We start from the raw sequence: 25821 nt of genomic DNA on the forward strand, positions 1-25821 counted from the left end.
CACAGTCGGGTGTCTGGGCTGCTTCTCAACGCTGATGTCTGACAGTGTGACGGGTCCACGTGGACACTGGGCCACAGAGCCTTCGGCACCGGCTCCTGCCCTGCCCATGGCCTGGCATGGACATCCTGGCACATAAGTGAGGTGAAGCTCACTGTCCTGAGGATAGTGAAGGTGCAACTTTGTTTTTAAATTCAGGATTAACATGAACATGATCAGGTGCATAAGTTTAAAGTTTGTAATTCCATTTATTTGTACTTCTGTATATACCTGTGTAACTGCTGCCTAGGGGGAGATATAGGACATTTCCAGCTTCTAGAAGGCCCATTTGTGCTGCTCTGTGTTCTACGTAAGAATCCTTGACTACTCATGAAGATAGTCTGTGACGTTTCTCCTAATAGCTTTATGATTTTTCCCCTTTCACATTTAAGTCTATGATCCCCAAAGAAGTGAGTGCCAAAGCCTCACACGTGGATGTCCATAGCTGCTTTATTCGTAGTAGCCCCAACTGGAAACAACCTAAATGCCTATCCCAGCAGAACAGGTAAATAAAGTGTGGCTTATTTGTGCAGTGGAATACTAGGCAGCAATGAAGAGGAACGTGTGTGCTGTACACAGCAACACAGATGCATCTCATGGGTGTGGTACAGTGTGAAAGAAACCAGACACATGGAGCACACAGCACATGATCTGTTTAGATGAAGTCTGAAAGCAGGTGGAGGGGTCTCTGGGACCAGCACTCGGCGCAGGGGAGAGTGGTGCTGAGTGGTACAGGGCAGGAGCGAGCCCTGTGGGAATGCCCTGGCAGATGTTCTTGATCTTCTAGATGGAAGCGTTTCCCTGGGACCCTGTCTGTACAGGAGTTTGCTCTGGATTCTGTTCATTGATGGACCGAGGTTTCTGCCTCCCCCATCCCTGTTATCCTGTCTTTGCCCCCCAGTGTCATTACAGGCATCACTAGGGCAATTTTTTCCAGTGGAAAAGAAATCTCAAGATTTGAACTTCCTCTTAAAATGGAGAAGAGAGAGTTCACCCAGATTCTTGATTACAGATATTACCCTCCTCCTATTTAATTTTCTTTTGCTGAGTCAAGGAGATTGGACTCGAAGTGGCTTTTTATTGCTTGTTTTAAAAGGAACTTGGTTTTGTTGCAAGAGGTCGACTCTGCTCATTCCTCCAGGGAATTATTGTCTTTGTGGCTCAAGCAGAAGAAATTGGGGCCAATCAAACTTAATTTGGAGGGGAGAGCCTTTTAAAGTAAAAAACAAAACAAAACGGTTCTGGGCATAAGCCCTTTGAATTCATCAGTGAATTAAGTCCAGGATTTGGTTAAATGTATATAATTCAAGGACAACTTAATTTGCAGGGAATGTTTCCTAATTTGGGATGCTAAAAGCATTGTTGTTGAAGAGCAACCTTTCAGGTAATACTGGGTGATTTTAATAGCGTGGCACTAGATTAGATTAGATCTGAAGGGAGAGGCATAAATGAGAAGATGGAATTGGAACATCTGCTACCAAGGAGACCATTCTGAGGACACAGGATCTGCCCAGCATAGGGGCAGGTGGGCCTCAGAGGAACTGAGCAGGGGCCCTTGTGCTCAGCTGCCCACAGTGCTGGCTTGGGATTCCTGGCACCTTAGGAAGCCTGGGTCACTGCAGGGCATACTGTGATAGAAAGCGCCAGGCCTTAGTGGCAGGCAGCCCTGGGTTTAGGTCCTTTATCTCCTCACCTCCCCTGGGCAAGTGAGGTGACTTCTCTGAGCCGGTGTCTTCCTTCATCTGCAAAGGGGGATGGTCATACCAGTTGCCTTGCAGATTAGCACAGGGAGAAATGGCGGGTGAGCCTCGTGGAGTGCCTGGGCTAGCACTCAGCATGATAGGCGAGAAAATCTGGGTTCAGGTTTAGACATGATGAGTTTTAGGTGGCTATGGGAAATCGAGTCTTGGTCTGCAGTTCATATCAGGGCTCTAAAGAGAGAGATCTAGAAGTCACTGGCCTTAAAAGTGAACCGTGCAGAACTGGGCATGTGGATGGGTGTATAGGGGAGAGGCAGAGTTTTAAGCAGAAGAAGAGGTGCTCACATAGAAGACCAGGGAAGAGCAGAGGGAGAGTGAGAGCAGGACTCCCCTTTCCAGGGAGTGAAAGCAGCTGGCTCTTGCGTGTGTGTTATGAAAAATGTAGAGTCAGAATTTATCACTCACATTGGAGAGTTTTTATCACTATGTTAAAGAGGTTTTTAAGATGCATATTGGCATTCTCTGATTGCAAATTACAATAGCCATTTGTCACTGGAGACGGGTGGCGCTTTGCTGGGATCCTCATCCCTTAAACTGAGGGTTTTAAAAGATGTTTACATTTTTTCTTTCCTTTTCTTGGCAGGTCTACATCCGGATAAAAGATGACGAATGGAACGTCTATCGGCGGTATACAGAGTTCAGGGGTTTGCACCACAAGTTACAAAACAAGTACCCTCAAGTGAGGGCCTACAACTTCCCACCCAAGAAGGCCATTGGAAACAAGGTACCAGCACAAGCTCCTTAAAGAAAACCTGGCTGATGTTGGGAAAAAAGGAAGTAGTCACCCACAATCCTAGTACTTAAAGATAATTGCCATTAGGTTTTCTGTGCGTCCTCTTATTTCTCTAGGGCAGAAGCTGGAAAACTTTTTCTGTAAAGGGCCGGAGAGTAAATATTTTTGGCTTTGTGGGTATATGATTTCAGCAGAAAATGCTCAGCTCTGCCGGTATAGTGCGGAAGCAACCGTAGACAGTACGGGCACAAATGGGCATGGCCGTGTATCCAATGACATTTTGGTTTTAAGAAGAGGTGGCAGCTGGATTTGGCCTGTGGATTCGTTTGCTGACTGCTGTTCTGGACCATAATGTTTTTTCCAGTTTTCATCCATGGTAGTCATGGTTTAGACTTATAACTGTGGAGTAGAACTTTCTGAGAAGTTTTATTATTATTATTATTATTGTAGGGTTACTTGCCTCATGAAGCTTAATGCTTTATGATGCCTTAATTTGCTTCTGTGTATTCACCCAGGTACCCTTGAGAAGGGAGGCACTAGCCCTCCATAAGCTTGGCGGTTGATTAGTATTCATTCATTCATTCATTCATCATCTATTCATTCGTCATTCATTCAGCAGGCATTTACTGGGCACCTATTACATGTCACTGTGCAAGGGGCTGTGGCCAGCACCGCAGGAGACTGGCCTGTGTCTGGGCCTGGCGCAGAGCCCTGTGGAATTGTCTGCTTTGGCAGCTGGCATCGTGTTGTCACCCTCGTGTTTGCTCATGGCAGCGGTTCTACGTCTTGGCTGCACTTGGATCACCTGGGAGCTTCACAAACCACCGAGGACTGCCCTGCCCCACCTCACACACCCTCTTTCTGATCTAGCCAATGTAGACTGAGGCTGGGTGTGGATGGGTTTAACGGCTCTCTGGGTGATTCCAATATGGAGCTGAGCTAGAGAACCTCAGCTTAAAATCAAGGAGGCGGAGGCACATCAACAGATTCAGTGCATGGTCACTGGCTTGGCAGGGACAGCTCAGTTGGAGGAGATAGAGTCACGGCCTCTCTCAGGTGTGCGAAAAATCGGGCTTCGTACTGAGAGTGATCCCTCCACCATACCCAAACCGTGGCCTTGGCCAGCAGCAGCAGCTGGGAGCTGGGCAGAAATCCACGTTCCTGGGCTCATCCCAGACTGACTGACTTGCACCTCCAGGGCTGAGACCCAGCAGTTGGGGTTTAACAAACTCTCAGGGTGATGCTAATGCGTGAAGAAGTGTGAGAACCGGGCTAGCCAGTTGGCAAAGCCACGTGGCAGATTCCACGTGGGGAGAATTCCCCAGTTTCTCTCTTCAAGAGGCACTTCGCTGGGACTGCCTTTGACCTTTATTGTAGAAAAACAGAACAGAAGTTTCCATAACTCACTCCCAGCACTTGGGAATTCCACAAGGAAAACTGCTATTACTGATGGTTATGTTTACATGTACATAGATTTCTGTTTAAATCAGATTGAAGTCTGAGCACATCAAGCTCTGCTGGATTTTAATTTTAAATAGTCATAAGGTAGGTTTATCTAAGGCCCAGAATAAATCTGTCCTTCATTTTTTTGTTGAAGAAAAGTGGAGTTGAAGCTATATGCATGGAAGACTTAGAAATTCTACACTTGTTCATAACAAGGAGTACAATAATTCTTTTGAAAAGGTGGGGGAAACTGTATACTGATTTAATCTGATGGGCTTGTGGGATCATACAAACCTCAGGACCCCTCCAGAATGTCTTAAAGTTATCGTAAGACAAAATTCTGCTGGGCTAATGCAGTATCATCGTAAGATAATCTCATGTGCAGAAAGCATTACCCTGACTGGCCCTTCCATGACACCTTCTCCAGGGCACTTGGCCTGTCTGCCGTCTTGCTCTACGGGGAAGCTATTCTAGCACAAGGCTAAACCGAGGGAATTCAGGTGGCGAAGTGCCTTGTGTTCAGTAGATCCTTATTTAACATCGTCCATAGATTCTTGATAACTGTGACTTTAAGTGAAATGATGTACTGTGTAATAAAACCAATGTTACTTTAGGCTAAGGGATAGAAACAAGAGTTAAGTTCCTGCAGCATACAGTATGTCGTTTCCTTTAAAGTTGCAGTCTCCAAGAACCTAGCAACAAACTTCAGGGATGACTTGTCCACTGGGACCATCAAGGCATGCGTCCAGATGAGACGTCTTTAGGTTGATCTAATTTTGTATACCTTGCTACTCTAAGCCTGGAACCTGCTAAATGACTCACTCCAGAATCCATAGGCGTGGACATTATCCAAGGAAGTATTAAACACAGCTTAGCTTTGTCTCATTTGTCAAAGGAGTATCTTTCTAGCCTGAAAGTCTATATATTTTCCCCCAACAAGGCCATCATAGGTTTAGAATTGAAATGTGACCTTAACCCCAATTTGAACCTTTTGTAATTGATAAAGGTAGCATGCTGTACAGTTTGTGGGCCAGCATTTGTCTTTACAAAGGATTCGTTGCCTGTATATGCCATGCGTGTGTGTAATTGTAAATTCACTCCCTGGGGGTATCCACGCCTTTGCGTCCCACATCGAGCCCAAATCGTGGTGAGACAGTGGCCCGAATGTCAGTCCACCACTCCATGTGTTCCTGTGTAGCTGAGTCCAGCCACCATAGACACGTATTAAAGTTATTCATTAACTTTTGAATATCACAGGTGTGAAGCTCTTATCAGTCAGGATAGGCTTGGTTAATTGAGGTAAGAATTCTTGGTGACGTAAACCAACAATGGTGTGTTTTTGGCTCATGTTCTGTGTTCATCGTAAGTTGGCTAGGGCTCTGCTCGTCTCAGCGTTGGGGTCCAGGCTGCTGGATGCCCCCTCCCCATGCATGTTGTCGTGATTGCGGCATCAGGAGCAGGGAAGAGAGGCCGATCAGGCGGTGGCTCCTGGAGCTTCCTTCTGGGAGTGATGCATGACAATGCACTCATATTTCACTGGACAGAGCTAGTTACATGGCCATGCCTAATGCCACGGGCGCAAAGGAGCCCACTCCTGCCGTGTGCCCTGGAGCGGAGCTGGAATGTCAGTGACCAGCTCTAACAGCCCTCCCTGGGGTAGCACTTCTGTTGAATGACATTTTTGAGCAGGACTGAGATAATAAGAGAACACAGTGCCACCAATCCACCGCCAGCACGCAAGGCCTATGGGCTCTACTTCCAAAGGATAATCGCAGTTCACCTGCTTCCCCGAGTCCCGGCTTGGGTTGCTCTAACCCAAGCCACTGTCGTCTCTGGTGTGGGCACCTGCCTGGCCGCCCTTTTCCTCTCGTGCCTTCCCACAGTCCGTTTTCCACACTGCAGCTGGAGTGAGGGTTGTGCGACAGAAAGCAGATCGTGCCACTGTACATAAAAGCCCTGTGGTGGCGCCCTGGCACTTACGATGAGGATTCCTTACTGTGGCCTGTGAGGTGTCGCCGCCCCACCCTCCCTCCCCTACCTTGTCTCATGCCCACCCTCCCCTCTCTACCCAGCTGCTCTGCTGCCTTCAGACATCCCCACAGTTCTCACCTCAGGGTGCTGTCCCCTGGGCCTGGAAGGACCATCCCCAAATCTCTGCACGGAGGGCTCTTCCGATTCATCAGGTCTCAGGTCAGACGCGCCCTCCTTGGAGAGAGGCCTCTCCTGGCCCATTCCTGCTGCCTTCGGGCCACCGTCCACCTCGTTCCTCTGCTGTAATTTTCTTCCCAGCGCATTGCGTTCATTGAAATGACTTTTTTGTGTCCTTGAGTGTCACCTGTCTCTGTGCCCCAGCGTGGAAACTCGTGAACCAGGGCCCGGGTCTGCTTCTGCTCTCTGCTCTGTCCCAGCCCCTAGAACAGCATCTGACACGCCGAGACATACACGGCCCCGGTTAATGAATAAATGAGCACAAACTAAATGCAAGAGTTTCACTTTTATTTCCTACTTCACTTTGCTGGGTCTTGGCACACATTCAAAAAATCCAAATTCCGAAAGTGAGCAGAAGAACTCTCAAGGAGACTCGGGAGGTTGTTCTCAGTCTGCTCTTGGCTGAATATTTTTTGCGGAACGGGCGGGAAGCCAGGCAGGGTTCGGGAGGCAGGAAAGCCGGCGCTCTGCGGGTCCGAGGCAGCCGCCTGGCCAGCTCCCTGTCCATTGGCCGTCACCCGCTCCAGGGCTTAGGTAAAGGTCGCGTTTTTGATGATGTTTCTGGACTGTCGATTCCCTCCTAGAATAATAGATTCGATCTCTGAAAGTGCCTTTAACATTAAGGCAAGGAATCGCTTTCCCTGGAGCCGCAGATAATTCAAGTTGCTGGAGAAATTATGCATTAACATCCTCGTTAAAAACACACGCACCAGTGTGTGGTGGGGGACCGGCTGGTGCTTGCCGAGCTGTGGAAAGCTGCTCCGAGTGCCGAGTGCCGTTTGAAGTGCAGCCCCCCCCCCCCAGGGGGGGAATGGCCGGCATGGAGGTGGGAGTGAGTAGACACCTAGCACCTCCTCTGTGCTGTGGAGAGCAGGTCGCGAGAGCAGCCAGATTTGGTTACCTCTGTCCTACACCGCCCCCCACCCCTGCCGCCGGCCACCACCCCACTCGCACCAGGGGCCATTGGAAGAGCTAGGGGTGCTGCCCATGGTTCGCCGGCAGGTCTACGTGAACTTTCTTGGCAACCCTAAACGTATGGGGAGGTAGTCACTCATTAATTCATTCAGTCATACATTTATTCATTCCTCAGGACTTTGCCAGCTCTGTAAGGGGCTGTAACAGGCACTGAGAGTCAAGGGAAATAAAGAAAGAAGAAAGATTCCCACGGCTTTATTAGCTGTGTGGCCTTGGGCATGGTATTTGACCTTTCTGTGCCAGTTTCCCCTTCTGTGTACCAGGAATAGTCACAGCACTTCTGGTGTTGTTTTCATTAGGATTGCAGGGGGTAACATTTGTGAGGTGCTAGAGCACCGTCTGGCACATGGTGAGTGAGTGCTGTGTCCTGGTTTGCTAAATAAAGGGGCACAGGGGCTGGTGGGGAGATGGGGCCAGCAGACACGTAAGCGCGTTCTCTTCACTGCGATGCTGGGACTCCGAGCCTGTGCAGGGGCCCAAACCAACACAGCCGGCCCCTCTAGAACCCTCGCACCCTGCACTTCTGTGTAGAATAACACCAGCCATCCTATGCCAGGCTCGTCGTGCACTCGGGGGCTTTCTGTTCATCTTCTCATCGTGCGTTTCTTGTCATATAAAATGTCTCATCAACAAGGAACCCAGGGGCAATAAGGTTGCCACCCGAGGTCCCATAGCTTGTAAGTGCCAAAGCCAGGGACCGAGCCACACTCTCCCGACGCCACCGCACCGCCCTGCCTCCTCGTGGGGAAGCTCCGCTAGTCCAGGCCCGGATCTAGGAGCTGGTGGTGCAGAAAGTCAGCAACTGCAGGTTTCTGTGTGGAGCTGCACAATCTTAGGGAGGGTGCCGCCAGAAAGCCCCTCACGTCCAGGCAATCCAGATGACCATGATCCACCCCCACCTGCTCGCTGCAGAGACTTGGGGAGCTCAGATGCCATCCCCCAGCCCTGCAAGTTTTCCAGAGGGAAATCTGGGGGAGAAAAGCAGCTCCAAATGAGTGAAGCCATAAACTCAAGCTTGTGCCTCATTTGACACTCCGCCAGCCGCTGTCTAAATAGTCCTGGTACTTAATGTTTCCATCGCGAGGAAGAGAGGAATTGGGCTCATTACACATCACACATTTGTGTTTCTCTTTAATACAGTAAAAGCCTCTTAAGATATTTTCCAGGAGAACAGTTGCTGAAGTCATCTTGCCAGAAAAAATCATCTTAAGAGAGAGACATTGACGAGCCTCAGCCTGCCATGTGTATGGGTGTGGGGATGTAATATGTGGGGCTTTCTTGGGAGGACTTCTCTATCATATCAAATTAAAATCCAATAAAAAAGAAAACCAAGGTTATTTATAAACCAAGAGTCCAGAGCCAGCACCTAGAGTGTATTTGTTGTTCTGTCCCCGCCCTACAAACCACCTACAGGCAGCTCGCGGAGAGGTGGACTGCAAGGGCGTCCCCTTGGTGGCCTTGGGTCACAGACCTGGCAGGTCTCACCCTACACAGGCACCTTCGTGTCTCCTCCAGGAAGCCTTCCCTGGCCCCAGGACGTGAGCTGTCCCTCCTCTGGGTTCCTTTCTCGTGCTCCCGCACGCCGCAGTGGCCTGATTTCAGCTCTCTGGCCCCCCCACCCCCAACAGTGCGCCGTGGGGGTAGAGGGCAGCGCCTGGCCCCACCGATTCTCTGTCGTCTCAGGGTCTGCCGCAGTGCCAGCTTCGTAGTGGGTGCGCAGTCAGATGAGTTTGGTGAGCAGATGAGCTCAAGCTGCACAGAAACTGGTACATGGCACCCATTCTGTTGGGTTTTCAATTTCCTCTCTCCGCGGTCCTCTTCCTGACTTCCGCTGATTGTCGTTGGTGCACGCTCAGTTCTCACGTGGTGCTGTCGGACCTGCTCACAGGATACCGGCCAGGAGGTTCTACAGAGACTTCGCATCCACTGTTCTTGGTGACAGAGAGGGTTTGTTCGACACACGTGGGGTCTGGCCTTCCCTGTTAACCAACTAGAATTGGCCAGCCCCCCGCTTTCCTCGTGCCAGGCTGGTTTGAGGGCTTCTTTCTGGGGTGAACCCACTGGTTTTGTAATTGACACGAATTACAAGACACTAGACTCTCTGCTGGGCATTAAACGTTGGCCAAAATATTTCTGGGTCTGTTAGGTTATTTGTATGTCATTATTTAATCTCTCTCTCTCCAGCTCTAAAGGCCTGTCGAATATACTTAGCCCATGTTCCATCTGTTTTTCTTCCTCACATTTTTGGACAACTGATTAAAATCACAACTTAGAAGGGTACTTCTCGGCTCTCATTCTCTTCTTGAATAATTGAGAATAATTGCTACCTTTCCCTTCAGCACTCCCATTAATATTTGAGAACTGTGTGTCGCAATCTTGCTTCCTCTTTGGTACGCTGGAAAAAAACATTTTCAGTCTCTTAGATTGCTGCCATCTTGGTCACTTCCCGACACCACCTTCCTGGGGTTCAGAACCCTCATGTCTAGAGGAAGCCGCCGCCTTTCTCCTGCCCGTCTCTGCAGTGCCATGGGCCACGTGTGTCTTTGGAAACCACGCGATGCAGAGGCTGGGTTTGGGCTGTCGGGTCTCACTGCCCGTTCAGAGCCTGCCCGGGCCCACGCTGGCTGTGTGAGCGCAGGCAGGTCACCTGGCCTCTGCGACACTCGGCTGTCACATGGGGGTGAGGACGCTGGCAGCACGGGCCCTTGTGAAGAGCGAGCAAGGTAACGCAAGTTAGCTCCTTGACACGGCACCTGGCGGGGCTGCAGATGCCAGCTTGAAACATAGCTCTACAGGGAAGCCGCGCTGCCTGGGTTTCCTTTCCTTTGTAATTTGTGGCAACTCGGGCACGTGCGTCTTCATTCTTCCTTCTTCCTTTCTCTCCTCTTCCTCCCCTCTTCGTTTCTATTCTTGTTGTTATGGTGGTGAGTTTTGGGGGCTTTCTTTTTTGTTTTTAAGTTGAGGTATAACATACCTCCAGTCTTAGGGTACGGTTTAATAGATTTTCACCAACTGAACATAGCTGTGCAAACAGCCCCTGACCAAGAAATAGACCATTAACAGCTACAGAGGCCTCTTCCTGTCACGCCCTCAACATGGGGGAGGGAGGCGCTGTCCTGATTTCTGGTACCATGGAGTACTTCTGCCTGTTTTGGAACTTTGCATGCAGGAAATCACGCAGCACGCACCCTTTTGCATCTGAAGTCTTTTTCTCACCGTCACACCTGTGAGACTCACGGGCGTTGTCGCAGGTGGCAGTGGTCTGGTCTTCATGGCTGTGTAGTATTCCGTGATATGAACAGTCCACAGTTTATCTTTTACTGTTACGCATATTTGAGTGGCTTCCAGTGTGGCTCCGGTACAAATAGTGTTGTGATGAACGTTCTTGCGCGTGTCTTCTGATGGACTTAAGCCCTGGTCTGTGGGGTCTGTACTCGGGAACAGAATTGCTAGTCACAGGGTTTGCATGTGTTCCACATGGGTAGATGCTGCCGAAGAGTTTCTCAGGGACAGTTTCTTAAAGGAAAGGACAAAGAATATGCGGAATAAGATCAAGCACCTATACTCCCATCCCGTGAAATTGACAGCTGTTCACCATTTTGTCATATTTGCTTCTAAGCTCCTGCAAAATTATGACAGAATGTTTCAAATGTGCCCCAGAATAGAATGCACAGGAAAATGTAGTGAGCATGTGCGGACCACCATCCAGGCGTGATAACGTTAATATGCAGAGAAGTGGAACGTCGTAAACACGGCCGGATCTTCTTGGCGCCCTCCTCCCAGAGGGTGCCCGCTCCGTGGAGTTGTCCCGTGTCCTTCCTGTCCACGGTTTTATGCTTCTAGTACGTAGGATCACGAGAGAGTTTTCTTTTTACTGCTTCACATGAATGATATCATTCTTTCTGTGTCCTTTCACAACTTGTATTCTTCACCAATGTTACATTTTTGCAATTTATTCATTTAGATGTTTGGCGTTTTGATTCGTTACTTTTAACTGCTGCACTTTCTCCATTGTAGGGCTATTCAGCATTGCAGTTTATTTATTCTCCCGTTGCTGTGCACTTAGGTTGTTTACAACTTTCCGTGTTGTTGCAGCGAGCATTGTATACACATTGCTGTGTAGACGTGTCTGAGACTCAGTTGCTCGTGGCCGTGGCCTGTGAACCAGGCTGCCGGCTCACAGGGCACCCGTGTCATCAGCTCGCCTAGCTCCTGCCAAATCGCTTTCCAATCGGCGGCACCAACTGTTCCCTTCCAACCAGGAGGATGAGAATTCCTGTTGTTCCACATTCTCAACTACGCTCGGCATTGTTTGACTTAAAATTTATTTCTATTTTGCCAACATGATGGGCGAAAAAAACGGTATCTCATTGTGCTTTTTTTGAGTCACATGTCCCCAGTTGCAGATAAGGTTGATGATCCATTAACGATTTTTAGTCATTCAAATTTCCTCCTCCCTTTCTTGCCTTTGTGCATCCTCTGGTCATTTTTCTACCGGGGTATTCATCTTACTGGTATCTAGGATCTTTGCATGTTTTTCTGGACGTTACTCTTTGTCATTGCATTCCTTTACGAAGATGGAACTCCTGTCCTCTTGTTGACGTGGCAACTCTGGCTCCGTTCAGACTAGAGCCCACTGCCTCTCTCTCCCCACTGTGAGCCTGCCCCCTGCCCCCAGTGTCTCAGTGCACACGCTCTTTCTCGAACGTCAGCTTTCCTCGCTGGACTGGTTTTCTGGGGGAGCAGCCACTTCCCATCAGACACCACACACTGAGAGACTCCGCCTTGCGTCAGGAGAGGCCGGGTTCCTGGCTCTTGAAGGACCATCAGGCCCCTGATGGTAACTCGGACCCGGAGTAAACCCCACTCACAGCTCCCCTCTCGGAAGCTGCGTCCAGCAAGCTTCGGGTGTGCTTGGAAGCGCAGGGCGTGGCTTCACCTGCCCTGCAGAGAGTGAGTCTCCTCGGCCACTTCACACCACGTTAAGCCTCGCCACCCCCTTGGAACTTCCTCCTCATTTCGTTCCTCAGCTCCTCTGCCTCCTGAGGGAAAGTGAAGTTCTTTTTTTGTAATGAGCTTTGAAGCTTTTTCGAGTTAAGTGCCTGATCCTCATAAGCCCCTGAAAATGGAACTGTTTTGTGTCACAAAGGAGACTTTGATACTTGCTTTTAGCTCTCCCTGGTGGCCTGGGCAGCCCTGTTCCTACCATGAGGAAATAAACAAGCTCCTCTTACCTCAGTGGCACCACATTAACAAGAAAAGTGGCCGTTTATTGCGTGCTAACTACACGCCAGGCATGGTGCCAGGACTTCGCCTGTGCTCTCAGAGTTTAGTCTTCTGCATCCTGGTGGCCGAGGAATTAGCATCCCCGCCTCACCTCACGTGACAGTGCGGGTCTCCCTCCTGGATCCCCAGTCCCCAAGCTCTTTCTTGCCTCAGGACCTTTGCACATATAGTTCCTTCTAGAAAACTCATCCCTTGCCCTTCCTGTGGCCGTATCTTTCTCCTCTGTCAAGTCTCAACTTGAATTCTGCCTCCTCGGGGAATCCTCTCCCAGCTGTGCAGAATAAGTCAGCTCCCTCCATCCTGTGCTTTCTTGGTCCCTTGTTTTTCCCTTTATGGTGTTAGCACATTTTGTAAATGTAGTTGTTTATTTGTCTAAACATGGTGTGTCTGTCTGTGCTGGCGGGGGAGGAACCAGTGAGTTATTTTAAGCAGGAGAGTGGCAATTGGTCCAGTTGGTATTTCGGAGATGTCACTGCCTGTGGAGGACGGCTGGGTGGCGTCAGTGCAGCAGGGAGACCCGTGAGAGGGCGTTGCAGAACATCTGCAGCAGGTGCTGGCGAGGCTTGAGGGGGTACAGAGCCCTCAGGGACTCTTGAGAGGGGAGTTAATGGACGTGGGGACATGGAGCCCGACCTGGCAGATGGGAACTTGCGGACGGTCAGACTCACTCGTAGGTGACTGTGCTCTCCAGTGCGAGACTGCTAAAACAGTGCATGACAAAGTCCCAGTGCAGGGGTTGTCAGCTGGCAGCCCACAGGCCACATTCTGCCTGACACATGGCTTGTCTTTCATGGTGGTGGTGGTGATGGTGGTGTCACTGCATGCGACACAAGCAAAATTAAACTACTTTTTAACTTAAAAAGAGAATTTATTGGCTTGTGTAACTGAAGGGATTAGGAATGACTTCAGTTATGGCTGGATCCAGGAGCTCAGTGATAGCACCAGAGCTCTGTATCTTGGCCAGTCTCTTTCTCGTGTGCTCAGATTCTTACATGTTGTTCATGTGCCTATTTCTTTCTCTGCCTGCATTTTCTCAGGCAGGCTCCCCTCTCACAGCAAAGATGGTCCCTCATCTCTAGGCTTTCACTGTATCAGCTAAGCAACTCAGGCAGAAAAGAGCAAGTTGTTTCCTAGTAGTTTCAGTCTCAGTGCTGACACTCGTTCCAGCTGAGTTCTGTGTCTGTCCCAGGACCAGTCACAGCAGCTGTGTTTGGCCAGGTCATGTACTCACCCCTGGGTAAAGGAGTGAGTGAGTAAATCCTGTCCAAGTCCCATGGACTGAGAGTGGGAGAAGGTTGCTTCCCTGAGGAAAGCAACTGTCACCAGGAGAAAGGGACATGGGTAGTGAGTAAGAAAAACAAGGGAGCCAACCCTGGAGTAGAAGGGGGAGAGAGAGGTCAGGGAAGCTTCAGAACAGAGGTGATATTGGATTCCAACTTGAGGGACAAGCAGGATTCAGCTGTTGCGTGAGGTGTAGGAGAACTCCAGGCAGAGGAAATGGCACTTCTGGAAGCAGAGTTCATGGACCTCCTCAGGCCCACGATACCTCCTGAGTAAATGGCATGTGCCACTAGCAGCTAGGTACATGTGTGTGTGCATTAGCAGGTGAGGCGGAAGAGCCAGGCAGGGCCAGTTACCTTGCATGCTTAGGTAAGGAGTTTGGACTTTCATCCTGAAAGCAAAAGAAAAAAAAAGTGGCATGGTTTTAAAAAATGCTTTTTGCATTTAAAAAAAATACTCACTTGGGAAGCACTGTGGACAATGACCAGTAGCAGGAGAGAGTGGCCCAGTAAATGCACAGAGGGCTACAAACATATCAAGAGGAACATCATTATTCATCCATTCAACAAGAGATTTGACTCTAGATCTGTCCTTGGAAGGGTGACCCAGTCCATAGGAGGTTTAAGTTATAAACCGAACAGCATAGAATTTTTACTTACAATTTTTTTTTTAAATGTATTTGCCTACAGTTGCTAACCAGGGCAAAATTGTTTAGCTCCCCTTGACAGAGAAGGGTGCAAGTAGAGAGGTGGTAGAGTTTCAGAAGCTGTTGTTTGGGCTCGACCTTCCACTACTTGATATCAGCAGCGGCTTTACATGCCGAGTAATGGAGCCATAGTTGGTTTTGGACAAGCGCATAAATCTTTTTGGGAAACTAGAAAGATGAGCCAGCCAGGCAGACCTGGCATTCTGCTTAATTCTCATTTCCGCCCTCCCCTCGCCCTGTGTTCATTCCCACTTCCTACCGTGGGAAATCCCGGAAGAAAGCACAAACTCAAGTTTCGCACAGACATTCTTCAAACTGGAGCAGCAGATGAAAAATGGTCTTGCTACGTGGAGCATTTCCCTCAGTGATACCATTGTGTGCAGACAGGTCTGGAGAGCTGTAGATCATGCCTTGCCCACTGCTTGGGAGACTCTTGCAGATGCCTCAAAGGCATCGACTTTGGAAATAATTGAACACAACTGTTTTCTCCGGTGTGGTAGGCTGCACTTCTGTGCTCCGGGTGGCTGATGGGTGTGCCAGTAATGCCAGCACCCAAGCTGGGTAAAAGACGGCTGCATCTTTCCCAGGTTCTCAAACAAAGTGGTAAATCATTGCCTCCCGAGGATCCTCCCTCAGTCTGTATTTAGGCCACTTCGCTCACCACCGGTCAGCACCAAGGACAGTTCCACCACCGCTTGCCTTCCTCTGACGGTGTTCACTCTAGGCGCGTGCCCGGATCACCGGGGATTTAACAAAGTCAGATGAGCAGGCCACACTCCACACCTAGTGAATTAGAACCTCCAGGGGGGAACCCTGCAGGCTGCGTTGCTGAAAGTCCCTTGGCTAATGCGGACAGAGCCGATCCCAGAGGGAGCAAGTAACTTGCTCCAGGTTACACAGCGAGGTGTGTAGGTGTTCAGAAAGCCAGGGCTGGGACTTCCACTTCTCCGCTGCAACCTCCACAGGCCATTTGCTCTCAACCTCGTGCCTTTGCGTGGAAGAACCAGTAATGTGGTGGCAGATGTGGTCACAAGGCGGTGCCAGGCTTTCCAGCCAAAATGTCGCTTGAGATGAGTGATATAAAAAAGTACCTCAGAGAGTGGTTTTGGAATTCTACCTCCTACCTGTTCTTTCTGAAGACCTTGATACCTAAAGTGTGGCCTGTGGGCCAGTGACATCGGCCTCACCTGAGAGCTTATTAGACATGCGGAATCTGAGGCCCCACCCAGACCTCCTGAATCAGAGTGTGCATGTTCAACAGGCCCCAGATGAGTTGTGCACACGTGACAGTTTGAGAAGACCGTTCCATGTCATTTTTATGGTCACTGTCTGGTTCCAACAGGCTCTTCCCTGTGTCCTTCCTGCCCGTCTCACCTTGCTCCTGTCTAAGGAAAAAGATTGCTCAGCTGTCAGATTGTCAGGCTCCGAGCCACACCTGCTGTGGCAGAGTCACGTGTTATGTTGGCACATCAGGATGTGCCTGTGTCTTGTCTCACCCTCCCAGGCTGAAACTGGAAGTTTCCAGAAGCAGGCAGGGCCCAGCCGCTTGCTGCTTCCTTTTCTTCCTGTGTGCTCTTCATTCAGATTCGCGCAACAGTTGTGTTCAAGACAGTGGTGAAGAAATACGTGTGGTACCTGCCCTCCTAGAACTTTCAGCCTAGCTAGGGCAGACGTTCAACAAGCAAACTCATAAAGAAAGATACTTCCAGGTGGTGCCAAGTTGTTGTGTAGGGATGGTGCGGGGAGCCGTGACAGAGGGGACGCTCTTTAGTCAAGGGTCCAGGCAGGGACCTGTACACTGACACATGGAGGGTGTGCCGTCGTTAGCCAGGACGCAACACGACGGAGTGTCCAGGCAGAGCCGGCCAGGTGCACGCTAGATATGGGGCCATGCGCTCCCTCTCTTTGTGACTTGTGTGGCTTTTCCTGTCTTGGAAATGGAGTAATTCTAGTTCTTGGTGAAAACTGAGGCTCTGCTTTGTGGCCAGGCTTGGGACCCCCTCCGAGCCCGGCAGGCGATGACGTGCTCCGTTCGGATGTGCGAGGTTTGTGACTGAGGCTCCGGCTCAAAATAAAGTCTGGCTCAGCTTCTCTTCACTCCCTCCCAGCATTTAGCTCTCTTGGGGCCACCAGTGGTGGCAGCAAGAGGCAGCAGAGGAGAGTCCTAGGTCAGTGTCCTTGGGTTTGGATCCTGATGCCAGTGTAGACCAGCATGTCACCTCGCTGTGCCATGGTGTCCTCCTAAGTTTGCTGCGAGAATGAAGTGAGGTGATGCAGGGAACATTAGATCGTGGCCTGGCCCACAGAGGGTGCTCAGGGACTGTTGTGGTGGTGGTTGCTAGGCCGAGGTAGCATTTGGGATTTCCTGACCCAGAGCCCTTTTAATGCCATCTCCCGGCTCCTGACTGTCATCACGTCCCCACACTAGGCAGGGCACACAGTCCCCAGCCCTGGTTTACAGGTAGGGAACCTGAGGCTCGGAGTGGCCAGCTCAGGAGCTCGGCCTGACCTTCTAGCCTGGGGCTTCCCGTCCTGGGGTCTGAGGATGAAATTCACGTGATCCGTGAAGAGGAATTATGCCTTTATTGTCACTACCCTCCACCTGACACAAGGACTTCAAGTGTGAACTTGGGCAACACGCCAATAATAGTAGCGGTATCTGCGACTTTGCCGCCAATGGAAATCAACCACACGCATGTGTTTTTGTATCACAGTACAGTTGCTGCAGATGTCTCCAAATATCGTTAAAGGTCACTACTCTGAAATTACAGTAGCGATTAGGCCTGCCGCTAGATCTTGTCATTTAATGCATCAGCCAGGAAGTCCTCGCACTGCTACATTGCAGTTCTGATAACCGCGTTTAAATGTAAGTGCTTTTCTTCCCTATGTATCCTGTGTCATGAGTTTTAAAATGTCATTCTGACCAGTGCTGATGGGTGTCACCATGGCCACAGAGAGGACTCTGCCATTCCCCCCACCCCGATCCTACACCCTGTGGCTCTGTCCTGCCGAGTGCCACCACCCACCACTGCTGTTCTGAGCCGCCTCACTCCTTCCAGGCTCTTCTCCCTGCTCCTTCCCTGCCAAATTCCTTTTTGTGAAGCAGGTGCTGGATAAATAATTAATAGGGTGGGAAGAACTTGGTGGAAATAACACAACCCGTGTTTATTTTTAAGCAGCTGAGTTACTGAGCCCCGCTCCAGGTGCAGCCCAGGTGGGGGAGTGTTTTTGGCTGAAAGGAGATGCCACTGCATGGCTGCCCGGTGAGAGGGAGGAGAGGCTGTTGAGATGGGCCCGTGCCTTGGGAGAGTCGGGGTGTGGGGGCCAGGTGGGGCCCAGGGTGGGAAGCCCAGGAAAGGAGGGTCTGTGATGGGAACAGTGATTGGAGGATGCCCAGGAGGAATCAAAATTTCGCCGAGGAGCTGAGCAAAAATCCTCCCCAATAGGCAAAGGCATGAGAGGAGGTTGATTTATGTGAAAAGAGCAGGGGTGGCAGGATTTCATCAGAACTTGGTCTTTCCCTCCCTCCCTTCCTCTCTCCCTCACTTTCCTCTGCGCTGGCTTCATTCTCGGGCTTTCCTCAAGACGAGCCCCTGGCAGGCCAGGCTGGCGTCCTGCTCATAGCACCCCCAGCAGAAGGAGCTGCTCCTTCCCCGTGGTTCCAGCAGAAGTCTGGGATTGATTTCATTGTTCTGCCTGGGTCGTGTGCCCATTTTTTGTTTTTTAAACAGCTTTATCGAGATGTAATTCACATACCACACACTCTAACCATTTAAAATATACAGTTACTTGGCTTTTAGTGTGGAGTTGTACAGCCACCACCACTATCAATTCTAGAACATTTCCATCACCCCCAAAAGAATCCCTGAACCACTTGGCAGTTATCACTTTCCACCAAACCCTCCACCCTCACCCCCGGCAACCACTAATCCACTTCTGGTCTCCATCGATTTACCCATTCTGAACATTTCATGTCAATAGAATAATACAGGCCGGGCGCGGTGGCTCACGCCTGTAATCCTAGCTCTCTGGGAGGCTGAGGCGGGCGGATCGCTCGAGGTCGGGAGTTCGAAACCAGCCTGAGCAAGAGCGAGACCCCGTCTCTACTATAAATAGAAAGAAACTAATTGGCCAACTAATATATATAGAAAAAATTAGCCGGGCATGGTGGCACATGCCTGTAGTCCCAGCTACTTGGGAGGCTGAGACAGAAGGATCGCTTGAGCCCAGGAGTTTGAGGTTGCTGTGAGCTAGGCTGACGCCACGGCACTCATTCTAGCCTAGGCAACAAAGCGAGACTCTGTCTCAAAAAAAAAAAAAAAAAAAAAAAAAAAATAGAATAATACAGTATGTAGTCTTTCGTGCCTGGCTTCTTAGCATGCTATTTTCAGGGTTCATTGATATCACAGCACATATCAGAACTTCATTCCTTTTTAATACTTGAGATAGGATTCACATACCAGATAATTCACCCTTTTAAAATATAACATTCAGCAGTTTTTTAATATATTCACAGAATCTTGCAACCATCACCACAACCAATTTTAGAACATTTTCATCACCCCAGAAAGAAACTGCACCTCTTAGCAGTCACTCCCCATTTCTCCCTAACACCAGCCCTAGGCAATCACTAATGCACTTTTTGTATCTATAGGTTGGCCTATTCTAAAAATTTTATATAAATTGAATCATACACTTCGAAGTCTTTTTGTGATTCACAGAAGGATGATGTTTTCAAGGTTCATTTGTGTCGCAGCTTGTATTAGTACAGTGGCTCCCTTGGCCCTGGTTCTGTTGTCTATGGTTTCTGTTATGGTACAGTTTAATAGGACATGTTGAGAGAAATCGACCACAGTCATACAACTTTTATTACAGTGTATTATAATTGTTCTTTTTTATTGTTAGTTTTTGCTGTTAATCTCTTACTGTGCCTAATTTGTAAATTAAAGTTTATCATAAGTATAGGGAATGTGTAAAAAAAACATAGTATGTATAAAGTTTGGTGCTATCTGTGCTTTCAGGCATGTACCCGCAGTCTGGGAACATATTCTTGCAGATGTGGAAGTTACTATTCTTCCTTTTTAACATCAAATAATATTCCTTTGTATGGGTATGCCATATTTTGCTTATCCATTCATCATTTGATAGGCGTTTGAGATGTCTGTGGCTATACCACCCTGAACATGGCCAATCTTATCTGATCTCAGTGGCTAAGCAGGGTCAGGCCTGGTTAGTACTTGGATGGGAGAGATTTGTACTATTTCCACTGTTTGGTTTTTATGAACAATCCTATGAATGTTTTTGGATGGACATATGTTTTCCTTTTTTTCCCCCCATTTCATTTCATTCTCTCAAGGTTGGGAATTGCCAGGTCACATGGTGTCTTAGTCTATTCAGGCTGCTATAACAAAATACTGGGTGGCTTATGAACAACGGAAATTCATTTCTCACTTTTCTGGAGGCTGGGAAGTCCAAGATCAAGGTGCTGGCAATATTGGGTGTCTGGTGAGGGCTGGTTTCCTAGTCCGTAGACGGTGCCTTACAGCCCTGTCCTCCTGCAGTGGAAGTGGCCAGCTAGCTCTCTGGGGCTTCTTTTCTAAGGGCACCGATCCCATTCATGAGCGTGCTACCCACATGACTACATCACTTCCCAAAGACCGTCCCTCCCACTACCGTCACCTTGGGGGTTGACATATGAATTTGGGGGGGGGACACACAAACATTTGGGCCACAGCATACGGTAACTGTGTTTAACATTTTGAGGAGCTGTCAAACTGTTTTCCAAACTCACTGTATCACTTTACGGAAACCAGGAATGTGCGAGCGTTCTAATTTCTCCACGTTCTTGCCAACACTTATTATCATCTTTTTGCTCCTAGCCACCCTAGTGGATGTGAAGTGGTATCACTTTGTGTGTCAGTTGTGCCTCCCTGGGGACTAATGACGTCGTACTTCTTTCTATGTGCTCTTTGGCCTGTGAGAGAAATGTCTGTTCAGATCTTTTCTCATTTTTAAATTGGGTTATTTGTCTTTTCGTTGTTTTTAATATTGATGAATTCCACTGTATATTTTGTTTTGTTGCTTGTGCTTTTTTTGCTGTCATATCTAAGAAAGCTTTACCTAACCCAGGGGTCACAAAGATTTATTCCTGTTTTCTTCTAACAGTTTCATAGTTTTAACTCTTACCTTCAGTTCTGTGATTCATTTGGAGGTAGTTTTTGTGCATGGTAGAAGGAAGATGCCCAAACATCATTATTTTGCATGCGGATCTACTTATTTTAGTCCTGTTTGTTGAAAAGGCCATTCTTTCCCCATTGAGTCATCTTGGCATCCTTGTGGAAAATCAGTTGACCATGAATGTGAGGGTTTATTTCTAGACTTTTAATTATTTTTCATTGATCTAAGTATCCTTATTTCCAATTCCATACTATCTTTTTAAAAAAATAAATTTTATTATATATATTTGAGGTTTACAACATGATTTTATGGGATATATATAGATAGTAAAATGGTTCTTACAGTGAAGCAGATTAACATATCTGTCATCTTACATAGTTTTTTGATTGCTGTAGCTTTGTATACAGCAATATATGTGTTACGTTTTAGAATTGTTAGTCCTCCAACTTCGTGCTTCTTTTTCAAGATTAATTTGCTTTCTCTGGATTTCTTAAATTTTCATATGAATTTTAGGATTAATTTGTCAATTTTGCAAAGACGATAACTAAGATTTTGATAAACAGCTGCAATCTGCATGCAAATCAATTTGAGAAGTATTGTCATCTTAGTAATATTGTCTTCCCATCCTTAAGCATGGCATTTTTCCATTTACTTAGGTCTTTTTAAATTTCTTTGAACAATATTTTGTAGTTTTTCAGCATACAAGTTTCACACTACTTCTGTTCATGTGCCCGTTCTTGAGCTAATCCCAGTGGCCAGGGAGATGGAGCACCCTGAAGTCTGGTCCTGACTCGTGTGCCTGCCCCCTGCAACTGGGGGGGGGGGTGGCCCTTCCCCAGCTACGCAGACTGAAAATGGGAAATGGGAGATCTTTGAAGGGGTCGTTATAGTGCTCCTAACAGAGGCATAGAGGGGCTGGGTGCTCAACAGGCAAAAGTTAGAAAGAAGAAAAGTTATCTTATAATAACTTATAAAAACTCTTATAATTGAAGCTTCAGTAAAGGTTTCTAAAGTGATAAGGAGGAAATAGAGTCAGCATTGAAAAAGGTATTGTCCATCTGATTACCCTAAAAACAAAGAAATGAAAGATGAAAGAAATCACTGAGCTCCCTGGCATTTTATCTAGAGAGGTGATTTCTTGGAATCTTAAGCTCAGCAAAGGCAGAACATGAGGGGTTTAAGAAAAGACAGGTGCAAGAGCATTGCCTGTGGTCAGCAAATGGCGGTAGGTGGCTCTCCCTGCCAGGCCTGGGAAGGTTATTCTAACCACACTTCCCCCCACCCGACCCACCAAGTCCAGCTGAACCCTCTCCTCCCTCACATCCCTTTCCTGAGGCCCATCCTTAACGCAGCCCGCATCTCACTGTGCTCTAACCATCACTCAGTTTTGCATTCACTGCTCTGCACGGCTGTGAACTTCAGAGCGAAGACCATGTCTTATGTGCTTATCTGCTAGTGGGAATAATTACCGTGCCGAAGCCATAGGTTATTGTAAGAATGAAATGGCCCGACAAAGATGATGGTGATAGCTAACATCAACTAAGTGCTTACCTGTGTCAGCCGCTGCAACTACTATGATCCCTCTTTCAGAGATGATAAAACTGAAATGATGCACAGACCTAGCAAGTGGTGGAGCCAGGACTCTAACACAGGTGGTCTGACTGCCCAGCTGGGCTCTTTTCCACCACGTCAAAGCATTCAGCACCGTGCCTGGCACTGAGCGAGCCCTCAACAAACGTGAGCTGCTACGTGCAGTCAGAGGAAGAGAATCTTTGCTCCTGTCCCAAGCTGCCATTTATGTGCCAGCCCCACGGCCCCCAGTCTGGACCATTGGTGACTGGTGCAGAATGGACAGCCCCCTATTCTATTTTCCACGTGTATTGGCGGCACAGAGCCGGCTGCTGTAACAGAGTTAGACCCCAGACTCTCTGTTTCTTGTTGAAGTTATTGTCCAGGTGTTTGTGGTCAGTAAGTAGCTTGTGCAAAGATCCAAGGCCTTTCCATTCTGAGCCTTCACATCCCCTAGGGCAGAGGCCAACCAGCTTTTTCCGGAAAGGGCCACATAGTATATTTTCAGCTTTGAAGGCCATATGGGCTCAGTCACGACTACGGAATTTTGTTGTGGTGTGAAAACAGTTGCAGACAACACAGAAAGCCAGAAGTGAAGCATTACTTCTTCTTACGGTTTATTGGCAAGAACGAGTCCCCGGCCTCACCTAGATGCGGCAGGGCCCAGGACGTGTAGCCGCTGGCCGGGCCACTGCTCGCCAGTGACTCTGCCCCCAGGAAGGGGAGCGTGCGTTGGGTGTCAGCTGGTGCCCCTGCCACCTGCCCTGGCAGCGGCTCCTGGGCTGCAGTGAATACACCGAGAATGTTACAGGTGCCACGTCCCTATTTTCATTAATGGGTTGGACTTTCTTAAGTTTATTTGTACCATACTTGCCTGCTGCCAAGAAATAAAAGTTCTTTTCGGAGAATGGCTCCTTGGATGCCAGCTGCCTCAGCAGCCACGTTCGGTGTGACGTGGGAAGGACTCCAGGCTGGGGATTGGAGGAAACAGCCACGCTGGCCTTCAGGTTCCTCTCTGTAAGACTTGGAGTAGGGATCACTTTTTGATTTTGTTTTACTTATGTAATTGTGGCGGTGGCACCCGCATGGGATCAGGACAGTGTGGTTAGATAGGTGGATTCCGTGGGATCAGGACAGCGTGGTTAAATAGGTGGATTACGTGAGATCAGGGCAGTGTGGTTAGATAGGTGGATTCCGTGGGATCAGGGCAGTGTGGTTAGATAGGTGGATTCCGTGGGATCAGGGCAGTGTGGTTAAATAGGTGGATTACGTGGGATCAGGGCAGTGTGGTTAAATAGGTGGATTACGTGAGATCAGGGCAGCGTGGTTAGATAGGTGGATTCCGTGGGATCAGGGCAGCGTGGTTAGATAGGTGGATTCCGTGGGATCAGGGCAGTGTGGTTAAATAGGTGGATTCCGTGGGATCAGGGCAGTGTGGTTAGATAGGTGGATTACGTGAGATCAGGGCAGTGTGGTTAGATAGGTGGATTCCGTGGGATCAGGACAGTGTGGTTAGATAGGTGGATTACGTGAGATCAGGGCAGTGTGGTTAGATAGGTGGATTCCGTGGGATCAGGACAGCGTGGTTAGATAGGTGGATTCCGTGGGATCAGGACAGTGTGGTTAAATAGGTGGATTACGTGGGATCAGGGCAGCGTGGTTAGATAGGTGGATTCCGTGGGATCAGGACAGCGTGGTTAGATAGGTGGATTCCGTGGGATCAGGACAGTGTGGTTAAATAGGTGGATTCCGTGGGATCAGGGCAGCGTGGTTAAATAGGTGGATTCCGTGGGATCAGGACAGTGTGGTTAGATAGGTGGATTCCGTGGGATCAGGACAGCGTGGTTAGATAGGTGGATTCCGTGGGATCAGGACAGCGTGGTTAAATAGGTGGCTTCTGAAGTCAGATGGGCCAGGCTTTGACTTGGTTCCCACTGCTCGATGGATATTTGACCTTGGACAAGTATTCCAGCTTGGTGTCTCTATTTCCTCATCTGTAAAATGGGTTTAGTTATAGTGTTTTAAATTATTAATTACTTTTAATAGTTACTGGGACAGTATATGAAAAGCGTTTAAAACCAAGCCCAGCACTAAGTAAGCACTTAGTAAATGGCAGCTGTTAAACCACCGACATTGTTTTCCCCAATACTTTAAACAGATAAAAGAGGAGCCGGTTGTCAAATTAGGGCCTCCCTATATCTCCCGGATGCAGCCCCCATCCCAGGGTTCTGGGGACCCCTGAACTCCCTGAGCTCAGAAGTCCCTTTTGGCTCTCAGGGACTCTGAGGTCTCGGGGCCTTGGTTCAGTTCTAGCCTTCCAGGCAGGTCTGTGCCTCAGTGGCCCCACCTGTGCCATGGAGTTGGCCATCCCTGTCCTCCCGCTGCCAGCAGGTCCTGTGAGGAGAAGGGGGATGTGTGGAGCACGCTTCACAGGAGCATTGAGAGAAGGGGGGGTGTCATGGCCCCAGACATCTGCAGCACCCGCAGGGAGACAGGAGAGGGACGCCCCCGCTGGACCTGGGTCCCCCCACCTCTGCTGTCTGCCTGTCGGCCAGATTAGTCCAGTGCCCCCACCCTCACTGCCGAGGGCGCTGGAGATGGAGCAGGGTGTATAGACGCTCCGTGAGCACCAGCTTTCCGCCCTGTCGCCTCACGCACCGCTGTGTCCCAGCTCCTAGCACCGTGCCTGGCACCTCACGCTGGGGGATAAATGGATGGTGACGGCCCCACCCTCTCGTTGCACAGATAGAGAAGCCAAGACGCTGAGTTGGGACATTTCTTCACTCCAGCTAGAATGGCTCCTTATTTGAATCTGATTTAATTGTTACTTTGCTTCTTATGGGAAAACTCCACAGACGCTGTCTGGGGTAACTAATGCTCCCAAGTAGAACTTTAAAATGACCCTTTTTCCTCCCCACTTCATCTTATCCGTTTGGTTTGCATTAAACTCGTAAACTCAAACGTCCCAAGAGGTAAGGCTTCTGTCCTCTGCCTGTCACATCCCACCCGTCCCCAGCCTGGCACCAGGCAGATGGCCGAGGCCCAGTCAAGGGCTTTTGATTGAACGGAGTTTTTGCAAAGTCCCCTGTGTAAGGAAAGGCACAGTGAGGGACAGCAGAGCCTCTGGGCCTGGAAGGCGGGTGGACCTGGGTCCAAACCCCAGCTCTGGCAATGGTTAACGTGACTGTGGGCAAGTAACTTCGTCTCTCTGAGTCTGAGTCCTTATCTGTAAAATGGAGATGCCAGCACCTCCTTGAGAAGAATGTGTTTGAAGATTTGCTAGAATGCCATCGCTGGACGGTCTAGCCCCGGTGGCTGCGGTGGGTGTTCTGTCCCTAGCAGTTGCAGTCGCAGACAGGATTCCAGAGGAGTGGCACTGTCATACAGCCCCAGCCCTGCGCTGGAGGCCGAGCCCTCCACCCCTTCCCAGGGCGTCTGGACGGTTCCTGTAGACACGTGCTTGGCCTGCAGAGGTGTGGAGGGGTGCCACCTCTCAGTAGCACGGCTGGATGGGCTGTCACAGCGGGGTGGAAACAATCTTGCGCAGCCCTGTTTTTGATGACCTATTGATTTTTTTCCTGTTGTTTCTGGATGGCTTGAAGATACACCTTGCTTAGTCTGTGCCATTGATAGTCAAGCATTTGAAT

General features: G+C 49.1%; 1 protein-coding gene across 1 annotated transcript in view; it reads left to right on the forward strand.

The window, feature by feature from the left end:
* SNX29 (sorting nexin 29) overlaps positions 1–25821 on the forward strand; it is a 448301-nt gene that overhangs the window by 378444 nt on the left and 44036 nt on the right. The window contains exon 19 of the mRNA XM_020281338.2: positions 2380–2520. Coding sequence (XP_020136927.2) covers positions 2380–2520 — 141 coding nt within the window. The remainder of the gene's footprint in view (positions 1–2379; positions 2521–25821) is intronic.

This window comes from Microcebus murinus, chromosome 19, assembly GCF_040939455.1.
Source record: "Microcebus murinus isolate Inina chromosome 19, M.murinus_Inina_mat1.0, whole genome shotgun sequence".
Taxonomy (NCBI): domain Eukaryota; kingdom Metazoa; phylum Chordata; class Mammalia; order Primates; family Cheirogaleidae; genus Microcebus; species Microcebus murinus.